Here is a 21,512-nt window from a genome sequence, read left to right on the forward strand (position 1 = left end):
GGATTGTGTGTAGCCAATAGTAGAATTCAAAGTTTGGTACTGTAGGGCGAGACCACCACTGAACTTACACTGTTGGAGTAATAAAGAGGTGGATTGACATTTCAACTGGTGTGCCAGTAATCGATTTGCTGTGTCACCATGTCCATAATAAGTTCCACGAGTTCCTTATAACAGGCGTTCAACGCTTCTGGTAGAAATAAGACCCAACTCCAAAGATTAAGATGCTTCTGAGTTCTGGAGAGGGATCGGATGCTTCATTCTTGATCGAGGCTACTAATAGCAGATGTTATTTTTCCAAGCCTGGTATTGCGTTTCTAATTAGAATAGTGGAGTATGAAATAATCTTTCCTCTGAGAAAAAATTTCAGCGACTCCCAAAGTAATGAGTAAGTAAGTAAAATGTAGATTCATTTTGATTAACGAGAGAAACTCATCGATAGAATGTGAAACAAATTCTCATAATGTTTTATCTGCCAACAATAAGAAGTTACATCCTTAAAGGGGACATAAGTATACATTTTTATATATCTATCTACCCATCCATCATCTATCTATTGATCCATCCACCATCAATCCATCCATCATCACACAAACTTCAAAATACTGTACGACAATACAACTGAGGCCTGATCAACACCAGAATATAATTCATAGACAAAATATTATGATTTGTGATGTTTATCTGTCTCCGTCAGAAAAAAACAATTCATTAATAGCAAACAAAAGTATAGCACATGGTCAAAGGAGAGAGAAGGGGAGATAAGACCGAGGAGGTGTGCGGTGGATTGGGGCCACTGATGGATGACTGAGCAACTGGTCCGAGCCATGGACCGACCACGGACAGACCAGGAACAGACCAGGGTGGACCACGGATGGACCCGGGACAAACCAGGGATGGACCACTGAGCAACTGGTCCAGACCATAGACAGACCACGGACAGACCAGGGATTCTCTTGAATATACCTATTCTCTTCTTTATCCACTGGACAACTGACTCTAATGGGTAAACCTCTGCTTCTAGTGAGGCGATGCATTCTGTTCCAGTGGATCAGGAAGGCAGCTCCCTCAGTCACACAGTAGTACAGAGAATCCTCTAAGGTTTTTCCTATGGAACACCTCAGTGCTACATTAAAGGGTAATAACTTATTTTGTAATATTTGGCAACCCTTCCTTGATATCTTCCTGGTGATCTTGTTGGCCTACTGCTGATAGGGTGCCCACGCTTTGTTTTCACAGATAAGTCAGAAACAGTTTTTTTTCCCTTTGACATGGTACAAATGTACACAAAAATGTATATAATGTAATTCATATGCATGTAATGCAACCCATGTATGTTGAATAATTTATCAATTCTTGTTTTGCAATTTGCCGATATCTGTGCTGTCAGGTTCTTGTTTAATTGTGTAAAAAATGTGTAAAATATTGTATTTAAAAAAAATAAAATAAAGAATTAGATCAGAATGTTCTGAAACTTTATGGGTGATGTCTTCAGGTTGTATACAACCATTCAGAGGTGGAAATATTCTGTGGAAACGTGGCGCTTTCTTATAATCCTAATCTGAATTAGCCGTAATACACATATACTATACACCGATGAGATATTCACAACATCACAACATTAAAACAACTGACAGGTGATGTGAATAACATTGCTCATCTCATTCCAATGGCACCTGTCAAGGCGTGTGATATATTTAGCAGCAAGTGAACAGTCAGTTCTTGATGATGTGTTGATGTTGGAAGCAGGGAAAATGGGCCAGCGTAAGGATCTGAGCGACTTTGACAAGGGACAAATTGTGATGGATTGACGACTGGTTCAGAACATCCAAAACAGCAGGTCTTGTGGGGTGTTCCCGGTATGCAGTGGTTAGTACTGATTAAAAGTGGTCCAAGGAAGGACAACCGGTGAACCGACGACAGGGTCAATGATGCATGTGGGAAGCAAACTCCAGTCCGTCTGGTCGAATCCCACAGAAGAGCTACTGTAGCACAAATTACTGAAAAAGTTAATGCTGCTATGATAGAAAGGTGTCAGAACACACAGTGCATCACAACTTGCTGCGTATGGGGCTGCATAGCTGCAGACCAGTCAGAGTGCCCATGCTGACCCCTGTTCACCACCAAAAGCACCTACAATGGGCGTGTGAGCGTCAGAACTGGACCGTGGAGCAATGGAAGAAGGTGGCCTGGTCTGATGAATCACGTTTTCTTTTACATCATGTTGATGGCTGAGGTTAGGCTCCAATCCGATCGAGCATCTGTGGGATGTGCTGGAACAACAAGCCCGATTCATGGGGGCCCCACCTCAACCTACAGGACTTAAAGCATCTGCTGCTAACGTCTTGGTGCCAGATACCACCGGACACCTTCAGAGGTCTTGTGGAGTCCATGACGCGACAGGTCAGAGCTGTTCTGGTGGCACGAGAGGGAGCTACACAATATTAGTGGTGGTTTTAATGTTGTGGCTGTACAGTATATAAAAACAGGAACTCTGAGTTTGAAATTAAAAGCCTGTGCAATGTAGTCTAGGTCCTAGTACTATATAAACATAGTCTAGGTGTCATATGACAGAAAAGTTATTACAATTGGATCATGTAATTTGTAGACTGTCTATAACGCGATTGAAACAGCGACAGACTCAGCGCTGTCGTTTTCCCAAACCTTACTGGTTGATCAACTATTAGTCCCGGCAGGTTTTATGAACACTTCGAACGATCTCAGGCCACCTGGGATGGTTGATTTACACCATCAAACAAAATGTATGTTTTATTTGGACATTATTTAGAGTATATTGACCCATTGACAAATATTTGTTAATGTTTGGCCATTGGTAGATATTCATATGCATATAAACTGATTAGCCTCCAATCTCTTATATTATTTACCAAATGGTCCTATGCAATGTATTTATATTTTCAATGTAAATGGTTGTTATAAAATGAAAAAATTCAGATTTGATCTTTGTCAGTAACTGCTATAGCTTGTCACTGCTCGCTACTGCCCCTTACTGCTGCTTCATTAAATACCCCCTGTACTGTGTTTTCTTCAATCTAGAACTATATCACAATTAACTGCAGCGTCTGCTCTCTGACTGGAGCTCCACCACTGGATACGCCTGTGTCACTTATTACTGTCACAACTACCAGACCGCTTTTTCACCTGAAAGCTACCCACAAACCAAAGCAAAAAGAGTGAGTTCAAAAGGCCCGGTATTGTAAGCAGTGTGTGTAAAAATAACTGAATTACCTTTTAGTCCAACTGCCAGTGTGAAAGCAAAGAGAACAGTCCTTTTTTTTTTTTTTTTTTTTTAGTTGGTACACTCAGAGGACTTAGTTTGGTTCGTTTAAAAGGGACCCGTATCTTATACTGTATGTGAAAACACCCTTGACTGGAGTCCTGGACACTTACCATCACATTTCAAAGTAAGAGCCTTCCTTTACACACTCCAGGTCCCAAATTAAAAGTCCTAACATTGAATTCTCGCAGAAATCGCTAGGGGTCAGTTTCCTTTTGTTCTCAACCAGTCAAACAGAACCGGAAGCATAGCACACATTGCACAAATGCACGTGTACGCTTAGTTGTCCGCATTGAGAATGTGCACAAGCACAGACATGTTTAAATAGATCATAATTTATTGTTGAAAATGTCCTCGTACATCTGACGCCTCAGTTCGAACACCTTTAATATCAGTAGCATTTTCACATGATGTACAGTATGGCCTCCTTCCTCGCGCACACGCACGCACGCACGCACACACGCACACACCCCTTAATATTATAATTCTGGAAATGTATCCTCGATGCTGGGTCCTTGATGCTATTTAACACGTGTTTAATGTGTCTGCGCTGGGCCGGTCACAGGCTCTCTTTTCTCCCAGTTCAGTAGACGACAAAAAAAGTGCCATTTCAAAATAAAGGTCTGTATATTTCATTCAGTCAGGAATCAGGAGTCGAGACAGAAAAAACACATTCACAGTTCAGTAAAAAAGAAAACTAAATGGCCGATCGTCGCATAGCAGCCGCTGTCTTTCTCTTGGGGGGGGGGGGGAACTCTGAGCTCTGTCTGTTTATTCTCCCCCAGAGGGAGATGTGTATATCCTGTGTGTGTGGGGGGGGGGGCTTTTTGGCACATGGCAGCGTGTCACTCCGTTGTCCTCCTGCGACCACAACCATCCTGAGGGAAAAGAGACCGAATGGCCAGAACCCCAACAGCATCTGGTCCCAAGTGAAGGAACGAGGGAAGAAAGGTGTGGAACCGGTACCGGTGTGAGATACGGATCTGAAACAAGGTCAGCGTCATTCCATCCCACATCCTCCCCTGGAACGTTCATTGAAGATCCCAGACAAACGAGGCGTCGCACGCCCATCCATGTGAAAATAAACTGGCTTCTCCGTGAAAGTAAAACTCTGGTACATCTTTAAAGCTAAACCTTACTTTTTCCGATCATTAGGAGTGAGTAAAAACTAGAGTGATAAGTGTCAGAATCATTTAAATTGATCCAGTACTCAAGTTTTTAACCGCTTTAAAAAGATTCCTTAAAAGATCAACTCGACGACCAATGATGAAAAAAACAGGTTTAGGTTAAGAAATACCCCGGTTATCCTTTAACATCCGAAACGTTTGATGTGGTTCTCTCTCTGTATGGCACTGGAGATATTCTCCCTTTTGGTCGCTGTCTGAACGTCCCAGTTTTCCTTATTATTAAAGTCTTATCTCATATCTTAAACCTCTGGCTTCACATCTCGCCTCGCTACGGGTGAGGCAGGTTCACCCTGTCCTCTATCAGGGTGTTGTCGGCCCCCTGCGTCTCAATGCACTGCTTCACGGTTGACATGACGCCCGCCAGGCGCCGGTCCAGCGCCGCCAGGTGGGGCTCAGCCAGGACCGGCTGGATGGGGTCAAAGGTCAGCGCCTGCCGCATGGCTGAGCTCAGAGTGCCGCCGCTCAACAGGTTCAGCCTGTTCCAGGTGGAGACACGGATCCTGAGGGGGAGAGAGGGAGAGAGATTGAGGGGAGAGAGAGAGAGAGAGAGGCAGGGAGACAAGGAGACAGATTGATTGTAAATAGTAAAGGAAACTTCAAATGACTAAAACACACTAAATACTCTCAAATTTAAAATTGGTACACAGTCAATTTTAAACCAAATTCATCTTTTATTATAGATGAATTAATATATTGTTATAATTAAACAAACATTTAATTTATGATTTCATAATTTGATTTGTAATTTATAATAAAACAATTTAGAAGGATCTTGTTTTTTTTTTGAGGATGGAACATCATTTTACAGAAAGTGTAGAACTGAAGACGTACATGCAGCACTGGTAGAGCGGTGCCAGGATGCTGCGCTCGTCCAGAGCAGCGTTCCCGAAGCTACAGGAAAATAAAAACATGACAGTCACATCATCATATGTTTTCATCAATATCTGGACAAAGACCTATGATAAGTTCGCTGATCACTTGAGAGGGTAGGAAGGTAGTAAACAAACTAGGTCAGAATAAAGCAAAAAGCTCTCTCTCCTTTTAAATTAGGATGAATTTGATCTCATAGGACTTTGTTATCTTATTTATCTATTAGAAAGTCATTGCTTCAGTTCAGCATGCATTGTTGGCAAGCAGCAAGACTCAAAGTAAAATTAATAAATCCTTTATTCAATTTATAAAAAGGGCAAGACAGCTAGTCTACAAACCTTTAAATATAGTTTTTGATGAAGGGATAACATACTAAACCAGGTATCAAACAAAGCTGTTATGTAATGTAAGGTTATGATTCTTAATGCTTCAGTGCAGAATTGATTGTATTTTGACAGCATGACCCATGACCTTCACCTGAGCACTAGGACTGACTGGTGGAAAATAAGATGTGTGTGTGTGTGTGTGTGTGTGTGTGTGTGTCTGCACCTCTTGGCGTTGTCCAGCAGGATGAGCATGCTGGCTCCGCCGTCGTCCTGGAAACTCTCGTAGTGATGGCGGTCGGCGTTCCCGATCAGATAGTCAAACACGGCCGTGTCGATGACGTCCAGCAGCCGCGGGCCGGCATCGTACGGAGGCATCTTCTTCACCGCCTCGCAGTAGCTCTCATCATACTCCCACCTGCAAAATGTTAATAATATTGTTCATATTTTACTTTTTGTTGTAATATTGGAGAGATATCAGGACGTGCACTGATACAGACAAAATACATGAAAAAAAAAATACAGATACTGGGGAATTCTTTTGACATCAGTTCATATTTCATTGTAAATTCCACTGGGTATATTCCTATATTTTGTCTCAATTTTATATATATACTGATAAGTTAGTGTGCATATTATAACATTCCACACACACACACACACACACACACACACACACACACACACACACACACACACACACACACACACACACACACACACACACACACACACACACACACACACACACACACACCATAACAATACTTCTCATTAAAAAATATGAACTGTGATTAGTCAGGTTTATTGTTGTGATAACCAGCTCTGTCCACCAGCGGGCACACCTACCCAAGCTCCACTCAAACACAATGCAGCGGAAAGGAGGATACACAACATTTTGATGCAATTCATGAGGAAATACATTAAAGCCACCTTAAAATCTGGAAGAAACTGTTTTCTCAAACTGCATGATATTGTGCTGAAATGATTATTATATTAAAAGGGCCAAGCTGTTTTACATTCATTTCTGATTGAGCAGTGGAATAGTTTGTTTAAAATAATTATTGTAAAATAGTGACATTTTGACTTGACGCTTTGCAATAATTACTATGTTATGGGATATTCTATTTCGTTATTTCAAAAAATGTTTTAAGCCTGTCCCCTTTATAGAGCTCAACAGTAACCGCCAAATTTTTTGAAGTGAATGTGTAATTCACTTGAATGAATTTCCCATTCATTCACTCCATTGATGTTTCAGAAAATCCTTATACAAGGAGTTATAAGCCTGGAACCAAGCCAAGCAACTACCAGATGAATTGTGACCGTTGCTACTATGTTTTGTTGTATGTGTTTTTAATGATTGCGTGTATGTTGTTAGAAACACTGTATTGGTGCTATCTTGGCCAGGGCTCCCTCGAAAAAGTGACTTGTAATCTCAATGGAATTTACCTAGCAAAATAAAGGTTTGCTAATAAAAAATAAAAATAAAACATTGTGACTGGTGCAATTTTTTTTATTAAATTGGGAAAATGGAAAAAAGGTACAAGACTGTGTACATTTTTTTATTTTTAAGAGTGAAGGATCTACTCATCCCATAAACCATTGCGAATGATAGCTTTCTAACAACTTCCAACGTAACAAGTTTTGCGTGCTTCTTCTTGAATTTAACCTTTGTCATTGTTATATTATATTGTGTGTACTCAGTGTTTCAGTTCAGTGGTAGCCGTAACTCACTGCCGACAGTGATGTTCGCCGGTGCGGTAAACATTTCCATGGTAACAGTGAGCTCCATCAATCAGAGACGTCGCTGTTACACTTTTCCATGACATTGCGAACAAAACATCCTCGAAACAAGGTTGATATCATTCAGGCTTGTGGCTTCTACAGGCGCATATACCATCGTTTCACAACCTCATAGCTCGTGCTAAGTCTACCTTGGATGGTTACTACAATATGGCTAATTATCAAAACCTTGATTCAGAATATGAATGGGGTTTTCACTTCCGGAAACTCACTGCTGAGCTCTATATCTCAGCTATTGATGAAAATACGGTCTGTGCAAATCAAACTTTTGATGCAGCCGGGGTCAGAAACAAACCGACCATTCCCAGCATGCTTTGCAGCAGACAACCTGCTTGGAACACTGAAGCGCAGCTCTGCTCAACATTCAGAAGTAAACCCCCGTTTGAAACACTGTGCGTCTGCAAACTTTATTGAACACTTTCAACACGTATTTCACACTGGTTGTGGTGACGTTTAAGACCATTTGTTTTTGCCACAAATACATTCTACAACTGGATATTTTTGCTCTTGTTTCTAGGTACTGGCAACATTTCTACCGTTAATTGTTAATTGCATTTTATTTAGTTTCGATTTTTTTCCCTTCAATCAAACAATTTGAATAAGGACTATTCAAAAGAACTATTGTCCTTTTAGTTTTGTCTTTTTTTTTTTTTTTTTTTTTTTAAAGAAAATTGTGATTCAAAGTAATTTTTACTCTACTACATTTCTCACACGTTACTTAAAAGAAGTCAAGGCATGGATCCATCAAAATACTCATCCGTGGTCCAGCAGCTCCATATCCTTGTAAATGACTATGACATCACCTCTACTATTTAATTATAATGAGGATCTGCATGAGCATCATGTGCAGAAAAACACCTACAGTAGTACTTTACGAACTATTATAGACTCTGTTGTATCAGGGCACGGGATATGTCAATGTGGCACTTTCACTTTTACTAGAGTCATTCTGCTTCAGGGTATTAGTACTTTTACTTCAGTAGAATCTCGGGGTACTTCCTCCACCCACCTGGCCAGCTTGCCCTCCCGGTACGTGCGGCCCCAGGGGTGGCGGTGCTTCTGCAGGGGCCAAACGTCCGGGAGCCACAGCGTCACGGAGCCTTCCATCAGATCAGCTTCCGCACAGGCCGGCTCACTCTCCCTGCAGTAGTAACACTTCCCATAGAAACAGGAGTTATTACCTGGAGGGAGAGGGGGGGGGTGTGGAGAGGGAGAGAAGGTGTAGGAGAGGGAGATGGAGAGAGTGAAGATGAGGGAGGGAGGGAGGGAGAGGGGGAGGGGAGGTAGGAAGGGAGCGAAGGTGAGGGAGGGAGGGGGAGATGGGGAAAAGGAGGAGGGAGAGCACGAAGGGAGAGGGGGAAGGAGGGTAGGGGAGGGAGTGGCGGAAAGAGAGAGGGAGGTAGAGGAAGCAAGGCGCGGGAGGGGGAGAGAGAGGGAGGTAGAGGGAGCAAGGTGAGGGAGGGGGAGAGAGAGGGAGGTAGAGGAAGCAAGGCGCGGGAGGGGGAGAGAGAGGGAGGTAGAGGAAGCAAGGCGCGGGAGGGGGAGAGAGAGGGAGGTAGAGGGAGCAAGGTGTGGGAGGGGGAGGGGCGGCGAGAGAGACGGAGTAAGGGAGGGGGAGAGAAGGAGAAGGAGGGGGAGGGAGAGAGATGAGGGAGTGGGGAAGAGGGATGGGGGGGCAGAGAAGGAGAAGGAGGGAGGGAGGGAAAGAATTGAGAAGGAGAGGGGGGAGGAGGAGATGGAGAGAGAGAAGGAGGGGGGAGGAAGCAAGGTGGGGGAGGGGGAGAGAGGGAGAGAAGGTGAGGGATGGAGGGGGAGAAGGGACGAGAGGGAGAGGAAGGAGAGATAAAGGAGGGTGAGTTCAAGAGGAAGGAGAGACAGTAAATGAAATGAAATGAAAATAAAAACCGCTCCAAAACTCAATATTGATAACAGAATGAATGCACTTTTCACTTTTACTTTTTTTGTGAAAATCTTCCAGCTGCTCCCATCGATCTATTTTTAGCGGTTTTATTTGGGTTTATCTCGGTTTCCCACAGATACAGAGACGGACAGCAAACTGCCGACAGGACGGATTTATCTTGTATCCGACGTTATCTGCTGAGGGAGCGTCAGCGGAACGGAGAGAGAGCGGATGTGGGAATAAAAAGGGAAAGTCAACACGGAGGAGAGACCCTCCCTTGAGCCACGCCGACACGGTGGCAGACGCTCGCTACAGTTCCTGGACGTAATAAATAACACCTTGTAAATAAACTGACAGATTTCTCTACTTGAAAAATCTATTTCTTGACAAGTCAGTTTGACTAGAGCCCACACGTAGTGACTCCAAGCAGCAAGGACACATATTTTCCCTTCATGATCACTGTCCTCCGTGTTGCCGACAGGTACAGGACGCAGGACCAATAAAGTTTATAAAACTACTTCCCAAGTATGAAGTCAAATATAAAGTATATTCCTGGGTGTGATATTTGTTTTCCTGCTGGAATGATAATATTTTCTTTACATAGAGGTTTAATTTGTTGTGGGGGAAACTGTACGAGTTTGTTAATTTAACTCAGTAATCCGCATTAGGACGGCAACGTTCAACGATTTTATATACGTGGTTGATGAACACCAGGCTTGGTAATTCAATATTTTCAACACATACATCTTTTGAATGGGCCTCTATGGGAATTCACATTCTAGTTAAGGCGTGCCGCCTGGAAAAAGAGCCCAGGCGTAAAAAACACAAGGGGTCTAGGAGCCTCGCAGCATGACACCAGGCACCCAATGTGTAGTTGCGCGCCTGACGGAGCCGGTGTGAATGGCAACGTATCTGAAGCGTCAACGTGACGCCCTAGATGAGAATTGGGGGTTATTATGACACTCTTGCATTTTCAACGTGCTCCACTTCTCTATTGACTTAATTAAACCTGTTTTTTTTAAGCCGCTGCAGTTTTTCAGATCTTATCACGCAGGCGGGTCACACCCAGAGCAAACTAATACCAGCACGAGCCTCTCAACTCCTTTCTGGGCGGACAAGGCTCTGACACGTTCCTGTTGTTTTCTTGCTATAGTGCCCCCTCGCGGTGATGCTTGGTACTGCAACTTGAGCTTGCGTTGCATAAAATAATTCCAGGGGATGCATTTTAGGACGCAAGGACACTTGATATCAACTTTGCGAAACTCAAGGTGAGTGAACTCACTCAGTTCACCCCTAAGTGTGAATGACCAGCACTCACCATGGGTGAGGAAGGTGCCAAGCAGCTGGTCGGTCGCCACAGGTTTGATCTCTGTGCGCAGGTTGACAAACCTCCCCACCACCAGGGGCGCTCTCCTGAAGCCCAAGATCCTGCAGCGATGAACAAAGAAATAATAATGTTAAGAATAAGAATGTTGCAGACGGGACAGAGTAAGGGACAGAGTGAGGGACAGAGTGAGGGACTGAACCGACGCTGCTGTACCTGTCGAGGTGAAAAGCCGCCACCTCAGCGTTGTGTCGGTCGTAGCCGGCGTACGGCTCTCCGTCCACCACGTAGTCCCTGCTGTACCTGTTTGATGAGTTCAAATAGTTCGAATAAGATGAGATAAGATCTCATATCTGAATAAGGGTGCGGTGAGACGCAAACTGGAAGCTGCACAGTGAGTTAAGTGCATGAATGAAAACGCTGGTCTGGTGTGAGCTTCAAGAAACTTTACTACTGTGGGGTGAACGTCCCGATCAGGCGAGGAGAAATATATTCAGAAAAACAGAAAAGAGAGATGGTAGTGATCCACCAGAAGACTTTCTAAAGACAGCATCACATATTTAAAGCCCCCCGCCCACCACTGGAGGAGCTTCAGATGAAATCAAACCAACCAACAGTTTCTGAACATCTCAAACCAAAGATCTGCCTCCCAACGACCATTAGGACAAGAGGTTTCCTTCTGATTCTCTTAGGATTTAAAAAATTTGTCTGGGAATCGAAAATCCTTTGGTGTCTATGAGGCCTATATTTTATTTTTTCCTTTTAGAACATAAAACAAATCAGTGGAGACATTTATTCAAAAGTATGGATTCCATTTCTTTGATTCCTGAATCGCTTTAACAGAGCTCAACATAGCAGTGATGGTTCTGTGAGTTGAATTGAACTAAATTAAAAAAAACAAAAAAACGTATGCTTCCACTCAGGGTTCCACTCCATGATGAAGACAAGACGCCAAACTTTCAATTTGGTTGTATAATTAAAGTGTTATTAAATATTAAAACCTTTTTCATGTTGTTCCTTTGAGCCAATATAATAGAAGGCATTTTAGAAGTTTGGTGCCGTCCTTTCTGCTCCTCACAATTGCTCCAACAAAATGTTATTTAAAGCAGCGCTGTGTGAGCTTCGCTGATATTTACACAGAACTTTGAATATATTGAACACCTTATCTCCCTGCAGCCTAGGAGGCAAACCTGAAGTTTGGTACTTGGATTTATTTTGGAGAGAGTGAGCTAGTTTATTATGAGATAGTTCATAATAAACATAGAACACTTATTTATCATAATTCAATTTTCTTCATTTATTCAATGTGTGAACAGCCAGACGAGAGAGTCTTACACAGTGCTGCTTCAAATATGTATTTAAATAAAAGGAATTAAATCTCCCCGCCTCCAAGGCCAGGATTCTTTGGAGGAGCCAAGATACAAGTCAGCTTTGGTCAACATGGCTCAGAAAGCAGAGAAATGTCCACAAGCCTGTCCAGCTGTCTCAAACTTCAAACTACCCTTTTGCACCGTTCGCGAATGACCTAATCAGAATGAGGGTTTTTTGGCCAGGTGTATTTACATGTACAAGGAATTTGTCATGGTCAGGATTAATGCGTTTCTGCAGACAATTAGCATTTGTAAAAAGCTTGAGTCTGAAAAAAAAATTAATGTATACTAAAAAATAAATAAAAGAAATATACACAAATAGCTGAAAAATACAAAACAGAAATGGCAAATATATAAAAATTTGACATTTCACTGCATATATGTATGACCGTATGTATATGTATGTGACAAATAATCTCTTGAACTTGAACTTCATTATACAAATAAGATTCTATGCACAATAATATGAGGAAAAAAAAATCGTTATTCTACTTTATTCTGTGATTGTGATTTTAAAATTAATTTGCGGGCCGCATCAAATTGTCTCACGGGCCTGGATGTGGCCCCTGGACCCCAGAGATCAACCCCCTCTGGCCTACGCCCTCAGTGGTCCAACCCCCCCTCACGGCTCCAGCCCCAGACCCCGTACCTCTTTGGTTTGAAGACCACCTTCTGGCCCCCGTCCAGCACCAGCAGGGCCTTGAGCTGCGTGCCTTTGTAGCCCACATCGGCCCTCTCCACGCGGGCCGCGCTCAGTGCTGTCAGCACAGCTGCCAGCTCGGGCGTGTCCTCGGGGTACACCTCCCGGGGACCCACCCACTGGCCCGCGATCTCCCACGGAGACTGCAGGGTGTGGGAGAGACGGGCCCCGCGAGACAGTGACAGGCCGGCTTCCATCTGCAACACAAACACTTTGACTTATGCCGACACATTGACCGGATATGAGAGAGAGAGAAATGAGAAACATGGTCTGAACCTGCTTCAGAACGGGTGGAAACTTTTCGAGTCAGGGATCGACATTAACGGTTGCCCACTTGCCCGGGGGCAACCAGATTTGGGCCATTGTCAACCATCCAGTGCAGTCTGCCCCCCCCCACCCAAGTTCGACTTCAGTCAAGATATTGGTGAGTGTCTTATTGACCTTAAAACCAGACAAACTGTTAAAATAATAATAATAATTTTGAATTTACATTCATTAATTTGTTTCCCCTTTCTTGTCAGTCTTGTAATATTGAAAAATATGTTATATGTAGGCGCATTATCACTCATAATAAACTCATCATACATTTATTATAAAGTCGATTATTATTATTATTACGATGGTTGACAATAGCAAAAGCCCAAATCTGGAAACCGTTATTGTCAACAGTGTATGGTAATGATTGCTGGGCCGTAGCGGAACCCTGGCCCGGCGGATCCCCCAACCCATGATGCTTGCCGGTCTTTGGCCAACTACTGTGACAGAAACTAGTTTCCCTGGTTCCACTGGGTCAGGTTCAGACTGCTCCCATTGGGTCCCAGCACCCGCTACCCTCTGACCTTGCGGAACGCCCGGAGGTCTCTGCGGCTGGAGGCAGAGCCCTCGCCACCGTCAAGCAGGAAGATCTTGGCCAGGCCCAGCAGCAGCAGGACGGCGCACAGCACCACCACGCGCTGTTTCAGCTTCATCTCAGTAGGAAGCGGCGCCGAGCCCTCACCCCTGCACCCCCGCACACGTCCCCGGACAGCGGCTCTCCTCACCCCTGGCGCATGGCCGCCGCCAGACGGCCTCACCCGCCGCTGAAGCACCGGGTAGTGGCCTCAAACTGGGGTGATGGTAGGACCCGACCCAGGAGAGGGTCAGGGGCTGTTTTTAGGAGGAGACGTGCGATGGCTGGGATGGAGACAAGAGAGCGAGAGAGAGAGAGAGAGAGAGAGAGAGAGAGAGAGAGAGAGAGAGAGAGAGAGAGAGAGAGAGAGAGAGAGAGAGAGAGAGAGAGAGACCGAGTCAGAGTCTTGGTACCATGCTTTGGAAGAGCAGATGTGCTGGCCGGGAGGCGGTGGAGGCCGCCTGTCACTAGAAAGCAAGTGGAGCAGGTTACATTCTGGTTGTGAAATGCCAGTGGTTCAATCTACATTCAGAGGCGCTGAACCCTTTAACCTTGTTTGAAAAAACACACAGAAATGAATAATGTGGCCAACTACGGGATTCAAGATTGGACAGCAGCTACAACGAAAGATGGAGCAGTATTCCTCCAACAAAGGCCACAAACATGTTGAACCATCCACAGCCCAAGCAGCTGGTCCGTCCTGTTCTGGACCAAAAGTTATTAAAAAACAACCACATTGCTTGATCACGATTGATTGTGGCTTAAATACATTTAAAAAAAAAACAAAAACAAAAAAAAAAACATCCCAGAGGTTAGCAGATCAGAGTGTTGAACACTAAATTCCAACTTGGACCTCAACATCAATCCAAAAATACAAAACATTAAATCACATCATTCAGACACAATTACAGATTATAGACAGAGGTAAACACCAACCTTTATCACATCGAGGAACCTGGGCCCCAGTCCCCACTTAATTCAATTTAGTGTATGACCCCAATCAGAGCAATACGTATTATCAGAATTTACTCTAGTTAGGGAGATGACAGTGAAACTAGGATCAAAACAGTCGCTGTCGTGCATTCTGTTATGGTGTTAAATTCTTGTAAAACAACAAAAATAATGAGATAACTGTGAGTAACTGTGATAAGTTTTAACTAAGAATAATCTTTCTGGGGACCTCCCATGGAGCCTCCTGAGAGACCAGACCAGACGTTGAGAACCACTGCACTAAATAACCTACAAAATTGGTGACCTGCTCCAATATAAATGCAATTCAATGTCAATGTGTCCACCCTGGTTAAATAAAGGATCATGTTGTCACACCTCCATAATAAACACAGTCAAGGCTGTCATTGTTATTTACATTACCAAATACTACAATGCGCATAGCTTTATTTTATATTTCTACAAATGTTTAAAATGACTCCGGAATCATTTCTAAAATACTTTTCACCAAGTGAAAATAATAACAGAACTAAATTCAAGCCTAAGGCATTCGGCATAATTGATATTGAATGTGACTGACTTGCACTTTTACATTCGAAATCGCCACTAAATTATTTCTGCGACTGACACTTTGCATTTCTCTGACAAAATACATATTTTCTCTAGAATATTTTTCTGGGATCCACAGTTTGCATTTGACATTTCATTCAACTGTGCATTTCACTGAAAATAACCACACTATCTTTACTGAGGTGTTTACAAGTTCTTTTTTTTATTCCGCATGTTTACACTCACGTGTGTATTTCAATTCCCAGCTGAATAAAGTACTATCTTAAACTTAATAACTGAATTCACTATTTTTGCCAGCACCAAAGATCTAAACAAACATTTAGCTCCATGTGGCGATATGAGCGTCAACTGGCCCAACCTCAATCACAACATCGATCAGACCACCCCCCCCAGGTCTCCATTAATCCAGTGAGTTGTGTTGCCCTGGTATGAAATGCGCTTTATAAATAAAGTGTGACTCGACTCGAATCCGGCAGCGTCGCGTCGCGTCGCGTCGCGTCCCCCCCCCCGCCCCGCAGCAGCAGCGTGGATCCGCAGCCCAGCTCGGTGGAGCAGCCTCTGTCCACGCAGGCAGCCCGCTCCACAATCAGCCTTTCATCAGCCTCCCTCTCCGGCGGCTAGGGCTGCTAGCCTGCCCGGGGCCGCCGGGAGCCCCGTGTGCGTGGGACTGTTCTCGGGTCATTCCCGCCTTCGTCGGGTGGTTTCGGTGTTACCGAACCATCCCCAACACCGACATTCGCGCTGGGTTCAGCGCAGGGGGAGAGAAGCACGGACTGAAAGCCCCGGGTCAGAGCTCTCTGAGCGGCTAGCCGCCGCCGGGGCAGCGGCAGGGGGAGCGCACTTACCGGACCGAGTCCCGGGCTTCAACCCGAGGGACGAACTTCAAATGTCCGTCGCACGAGTCGGTTATGGAAGCTGGGACGGGGCTGATCGCCGCGAGTCCAGGCCGGTCGGCGCTCCGCGCTTGTTCATCCCCGTCCGCGGCTCCTTCCTCCTCTTCCGTCTCGGCCTGGCGTGGAGTGAGTGACACGGGACCCGCGAGCGACGCGTTCGTCGGGAACGAAATGTTCAAAGTGACTCGGGAGCCACTCCGACGAGAGAGCTTCTCTTCATTACGGGAGGACAAACAATGACAGCAACACAACACACAAAAAGAAAAAAACACATGCGCCCGTTGTTCATATTGAATATGACTGATTTATACTTAACAATCCGCCAAAATAAATAATGTTGACAGAAGTAAATTATTTTTGTGATACACGCATTTCTCTGTCAAAATTTTTATTTTTATTTTTATAAATGATTCAAGATTCAAGATTTTTATTTGTCACATACATATACATACTTTCATACATATATGCAGTGAAATGTAATGCAACGCACCCGGTGATAGCACACAATATGTCCTAGGAAAAAAAGAAATAAAAGTAGAAAATTCCTTTCTAATAGGCCGACAAACTGACTCCTAAAACGTAATACAGTAAGTTGAATACTTATAGAATAAGATAAAAATATATAGAATAAAATACAATAAAAATAAAATGAAATAAAATGGAATAGATAGAGGGAACATGCCTATGTATATACAGATATGTGCATTAAAGTGGCATGTGAATTAAAGTGGCATGTGAATTAAAGTGGCATGTGAATGACATAATGAATGACATGACTTAGCTGAAGCTTTCCCAGGACAAATCATCGTGACGGAATGAAATCATTCTTGTGAGGATTGCATTCGCAGTTCAGAGCCGCGTCGACTCTTCTCTCGTTCACCTTCAGGTCCTCCCTGCTCCCCGTAAGGAACTGGAACGACTGTTTTTTTAGTCACTCGCCGAGGAACGATTCTCTCAGTAAGAGCCGAACCGCCCGTCGTCGTCGTCGTCGTCGTCGTCGTCTTTGCTTCCTGGTGCTGTAATGCCCCGTGTGTCCTCCAGGGGGCGCGTCTGCACCGCGGGCGGAGAACAGCCTCATGGAGACTGAAGGGGTGGATGTACTTTAAAGTACTTCAATGGACTTTAATGGAGTTGAACGCACTTAAAGGTACTTTATTGTAGTTCAATGTGCTTGAATGTAGTTGAATGTACTTTTATGTACTTTAATGTAGTTTATTGCACTTTAAGTCGTTTAAAGTACTTTAATGTATTTTTATGTACTTTAATGAACTTTAATGTAGTTTATGTAATTTTATGTACTTCAATGAACTTAAATGTAGTTTATGTAATTGTATGTACTTTAATGTAGTTTATGTAATTTTATGTACTTCAATGAACTTAAATGTAGTTTATGTAATTGTATGTACTTTAATGTAGCTTTATGTCGTTTAATGTACTTAAATGTCGTTTCATGTAGTTTCATTTATTTTAATGTAGTTTAATGTGCTGTCATGTCGATTTTTATGTCATTTCATGTACTTTAATGTACCTTAATGTCGTTCAATGTACTTTAACGTATTTTAATGTAGTTTATGTACTTTAACTTAGTATAATGTACTTTTAAGTACTTTAATGTCGTTTATTGTACTTTAAAGTAGTTTTATGTCGTTTTGTCATTTAATGTACTTTAAAGTACTTTATAATTTAATGTATTTTAATGTACTTAAATGTACTTCAATGTATTTTAATGTAGTTTATGCAATTGATTGTAGTTTAAAGTACTTTATGCAATTGATTGCAGTTTAAAGTACTTTCATGTAGTTGAATGTACTTCAAAGTACTTTAATATAGTTTCATGTACTTTAATGTACATAAATGTGCATCAATGTATTTGAATGTAGTTTATTGATTGTACTTTAATGTACAGGTACTCCTCACTTAACAACCTACCTGTCTAACGCCCCGCTGGACTTGAGGACCAGCTCTCTGACCAGTCTGTATTGTACCCTGCGTACAATACCACGGCGTCTCAGCATCAAGTATCTCATCGCGCACCACCCTTTATACACTATACATACACACTGTATATACTATACACACTATATTCAGTGTATACATTTCATCTCAGTCTCGTTCCCGCAGTCTGTCAGTATTCACTACACTAACCTTTAGCAATGGCCACTCTCCCTTACCGTGAAATTACACGGCTCCTCGCTTACCACCCAATTTGCTTGACGACCTGGTTGTAGGAACGGAACTTTTAATGGACTTAAATGTAGTTTTATGTCGTTGAATGCACTTTAACGTAGTTGAAGTAGTTGAATGTACTTTAATCTACTTAAATGTCATTGAATGTTCCGTAATGTACTTTAATGTTCCGTAATGTACATTAATGTTCTGCAATGTACTTTAATATTTAATGTCGTTTAATGTATTTAACATCCTGAAATGTAGTTTAATGTACTTTAATGTCGTTTAATGAACTTTAATGTAGTTGAATGTACTTTAATGTAGCTTAAAGTAGCCATATTCCTTCAACCTATTCCATTTTATTTCAATTTATTTTTTATTGTATTTTATTCTATATATTTTTTATCTTATTCTATAAGTATTCCACTTACTGTATTACGTTTTAGGAGTCAGTTAGTCGGTCTATTAGAAAGTAATTTTCTACTTTTTATTTTATTTTATTTTAGTACTTTTTCCTAGGACTTCTTGTGTGCTATCACCGGGTGCGTTGCATTACATTTCACTGCATATATGTATGGAAGTATGTATATGTATGTGACAAATAAAAATCTTGAATCTTGAATCTTGAATCTTGAAAAGTACTTTAATGTACTGTACTGTACTTGAATGTAGTTTCGTGTAGCTTAATGCACTTTTAAGTATTTCAATGTACTTTGTTCTTTTATGTATTTTCATGTACTTTAATGTCGTTTAATGTATTTACATTACTTTAATATACTTTGTGAATTTAATGTGTTCAATGTAGCGTAATGTACATTCATTTTGTATAATATATATTTCATGTAGTTTCATGTACTTTAATGTCATTTAATGTATTTAATTTACTTTAATGTAGTTGAATGTCGTTTAATGTACTTTAATGAAGTTTAATGTACTTTAAAGTACAAATGTAGCTTAAAGTACTTTAATGCACTGTAATATACTTTAATGTATTTAATGTAGTTGAATGTCGTTTAATGTACTTTAATGTGTTTTTGAATCGAATTCATGTAGCTTAATGTACTTTAAAGTACTTTAATATAGTTTTGTGGGAAGTTGTGGGACCTGTAATGTTGTTCCAAATGTTATCTCGTTGTAATCGGACACCATAGGCGCCATAAATGAAAAGATAAACATAAATACTCTATATATTACCTCTCTAACCCTAACTGCGTTTGATGAAACAATATGGCACAGAAAAACATTTAGATATTATACCAGAAACTGGAGGTGATATGACTCAAAGTAGATGGGTTTGAGATATTGGGGAATTCATTATATTGTTTGAATGAAACTATGTTTTTCCCATATTGACTGAGATATGCAAAACAATAGACCCCGGTTTTTAATTCGGCTCTGATGTGAACAGAACACCCGGGTCGACCCGCTAATTTTGGCCACTGCCTGATGCGACGCGCCTTGAAATTCTGGACGCTGGCGCAGAAATACACAGGAATATCCGTCTACCATTCCAGCATTTCATATCTCATTTAGAATCCAAAATCAAAATCGGAAGTTATTGACTTGCCTTGCATTGGACCATGACATGTGAGTGTGGGGATCGCACCGTGGGGAGCACAGCGGAGAACCGTGCACCTTTTTGTCAAGCCTAATTTTGCACTCCATACAAGATTTTTTCATGGATAGAAAATTTATAGAAAACATATGTAACATATATGTAACGTTATTCAAATAGTAATTTCAATTGGGCAAATTGAAATTAAAATTAAAAAAAATCTACAATTTCAAAGCACATGATCAACAATTTTATGTTCATTAAAATTGATTTAAAAAAATATGGCAGCCATCTTATTTGAATTGTTCTTCTTATTCTATAAGTGATGCCCATACAGTCTGGAAGCGCGGTTGTGTATAATGTGCAGATAAAGCATCTTTCATGCCTTAATTTTGTAACTCTGATTTCATTAAAACAAAGCAGGGGGGAAAAAAACACTAATACCGTTTTTACAACATTATCAGTGTGTATACCCGTTTTATTTTATTGTAATTCTTTTATGCGAGTAAACCCACTGAAAAATAGGTAATTTATACGCCAACGTCCGGAACTTCGACGTGCGTCGCATTACTCAGGAAAAGTGGCCAAAATTTGCATGTCACTCCGGGTGTCCTGTTCACATCAGAACCGATCGGAGGTGGAGCCGATTAAAACCCAGGTCTATTGCAGGGTAATTTGAACTGGGACTGAGACCCGGGTTTTTCCTTTCCAACTGGTGACAAACGCCGGATGTTCACGGGTGTTACCGGGTTTTTGGTGCAGTGGGAAAGGGGTATAAATTACTTTAAAATAGTGTCTTCAAAATCATTCATCTTGATATTATCGTGTTTGCAAATTTCAGTATTCATATTTGCACTTAAGTGTTAAGAGGGAGCACTCTGCACACATAAGCCCCTTTCCCACATGGAATCGGTAACATTGCTGCATAAAAAATATCCGGCAGAGGCAGTAGGTAATCATTCCCATATTGGCCTCCTTCACGGGGAAGTTCCCTATGGAGTCTGTTCCCACATAATGACCGTTCTGATACGTTACGTCACGCTCACGCGAGAGGTGTAGAATATTCCGCGAGACGAGGCAACAGAATCGGATTTTAGACCAGCGCTTTGCTCCCCGTCTCCCTGGGCCGCAGACTCCTCCCTCCGCTGACTGAGAGAGGACAGAGCCCCCGTTGTCCAGACGCAATATCCCTCAACCCAAAATATATTAAATCTGTGTGATCATTTTAAACCAGTCCTACATTCTCTGCCTCTGGAGAATGAACGTTCTCCTCCCGTTCTCCCTGTCGGCTCGCTCAAGCTCCGTGCCCGATGCCACCACACAGGCGCACAGCACCCCTAACTGTAAAAGACACGTCTAGTGTCGGAGTGGCATTTTTAGGAAGCAAAACAATACAATTTAAGAATTTAAAAGCCCTATTTCTGTAGAGACTGCACATTTTACAGCTTCTCGTCTTTGCAGCCGTGCGCCACGGTGCTGATCGGACTCGCTTTTTTACCCAAATGTTTTTTTAATATTTATATGAAATCGATGAAACCCCCTCGTGCTTCAGTTGGATTCAGTTCCACCTCTACTTTACGCAAATGTAACTGCTTTCATTCCACACACTTGAATTTACAGTCGTTTCGGCAATTTGCCGGAAATGACACTAATTCGAGAGTGGGGAAATTTACGAAACAACTTTTACGAAACATCGTCACCGGCTCCCATTCCCAC

General features: G+C 42.2%; 1 protein-coding gene across 1 annotated transcript; it reads right to left on the minus strand.

Moving 5' to 3' along the window:
• Positions 1-3,653: 3,653 nt before the first annotated feature.
• Positions 3,654-16,175, minus strand: fam20b (FAM20B glycosaminoglycan xylosylkinase). The gene is made up of 9 exons (XM_080006686.1): positions 16,025-16,175; positions 13,612-13,945; positions 12,722-12,969; positions 10,919-11,005; positions 10,697-10,806; positions 8,488-8,659; positions 5,902-6,093; positions 5,314-5,373; positions 3,654-4,982 (listed from the first exon to the last, which is right to left on the minus strand). Exons 2-9 carry the CDS (start codon positions 13,738-13,740, stop codon positions 4,751-4,753), a joined length of 1,230 nt encoding a protein of 409 aa, XP_079862812.1. The 5' UTR covers positions 13,741-13,945; positions 16,025-16,175; the 3' UTR covers positions 3,654-4,750.
• Between the last annotated feature and the right edge of the window lie 5,337 nt (positions 16,176-21,512).

Source organism: Zeus faber (genome assembly GCF_960531495.2).
Source record: "Zeus faber genome assembly, chromosome: 1".
Lineage (NCBI taxonomy): Eukaryota > Metazoa > Chordata > Actinopteri > Zeiformes > Zeidae > Zeus > Zeus faber.

Coding starts and splice junctions, on each gene's coding strand:
- fam20b (XM_080006686.1), bottom strand. CDS start 13,740: ATGAAGCTGAAACAGCGCGTGGTGGTGCTGTGCGCCGTCCTGCTGCTG. Junction 10,807..10,918: donor GCGGCTTTTCACCTCGACAG/GTACAGCAGCGT, acceptor TCATCGCTGCAG/GATCTTGGGCTTCAGGAGAG. Junction 6,094..8,487: donor CGGGAGGGCAAGCTGGCCAG/GTGGGTGGAGGA, acceptor AACATTTTGCAG/GTGGGAGTATGATGAGAGCT.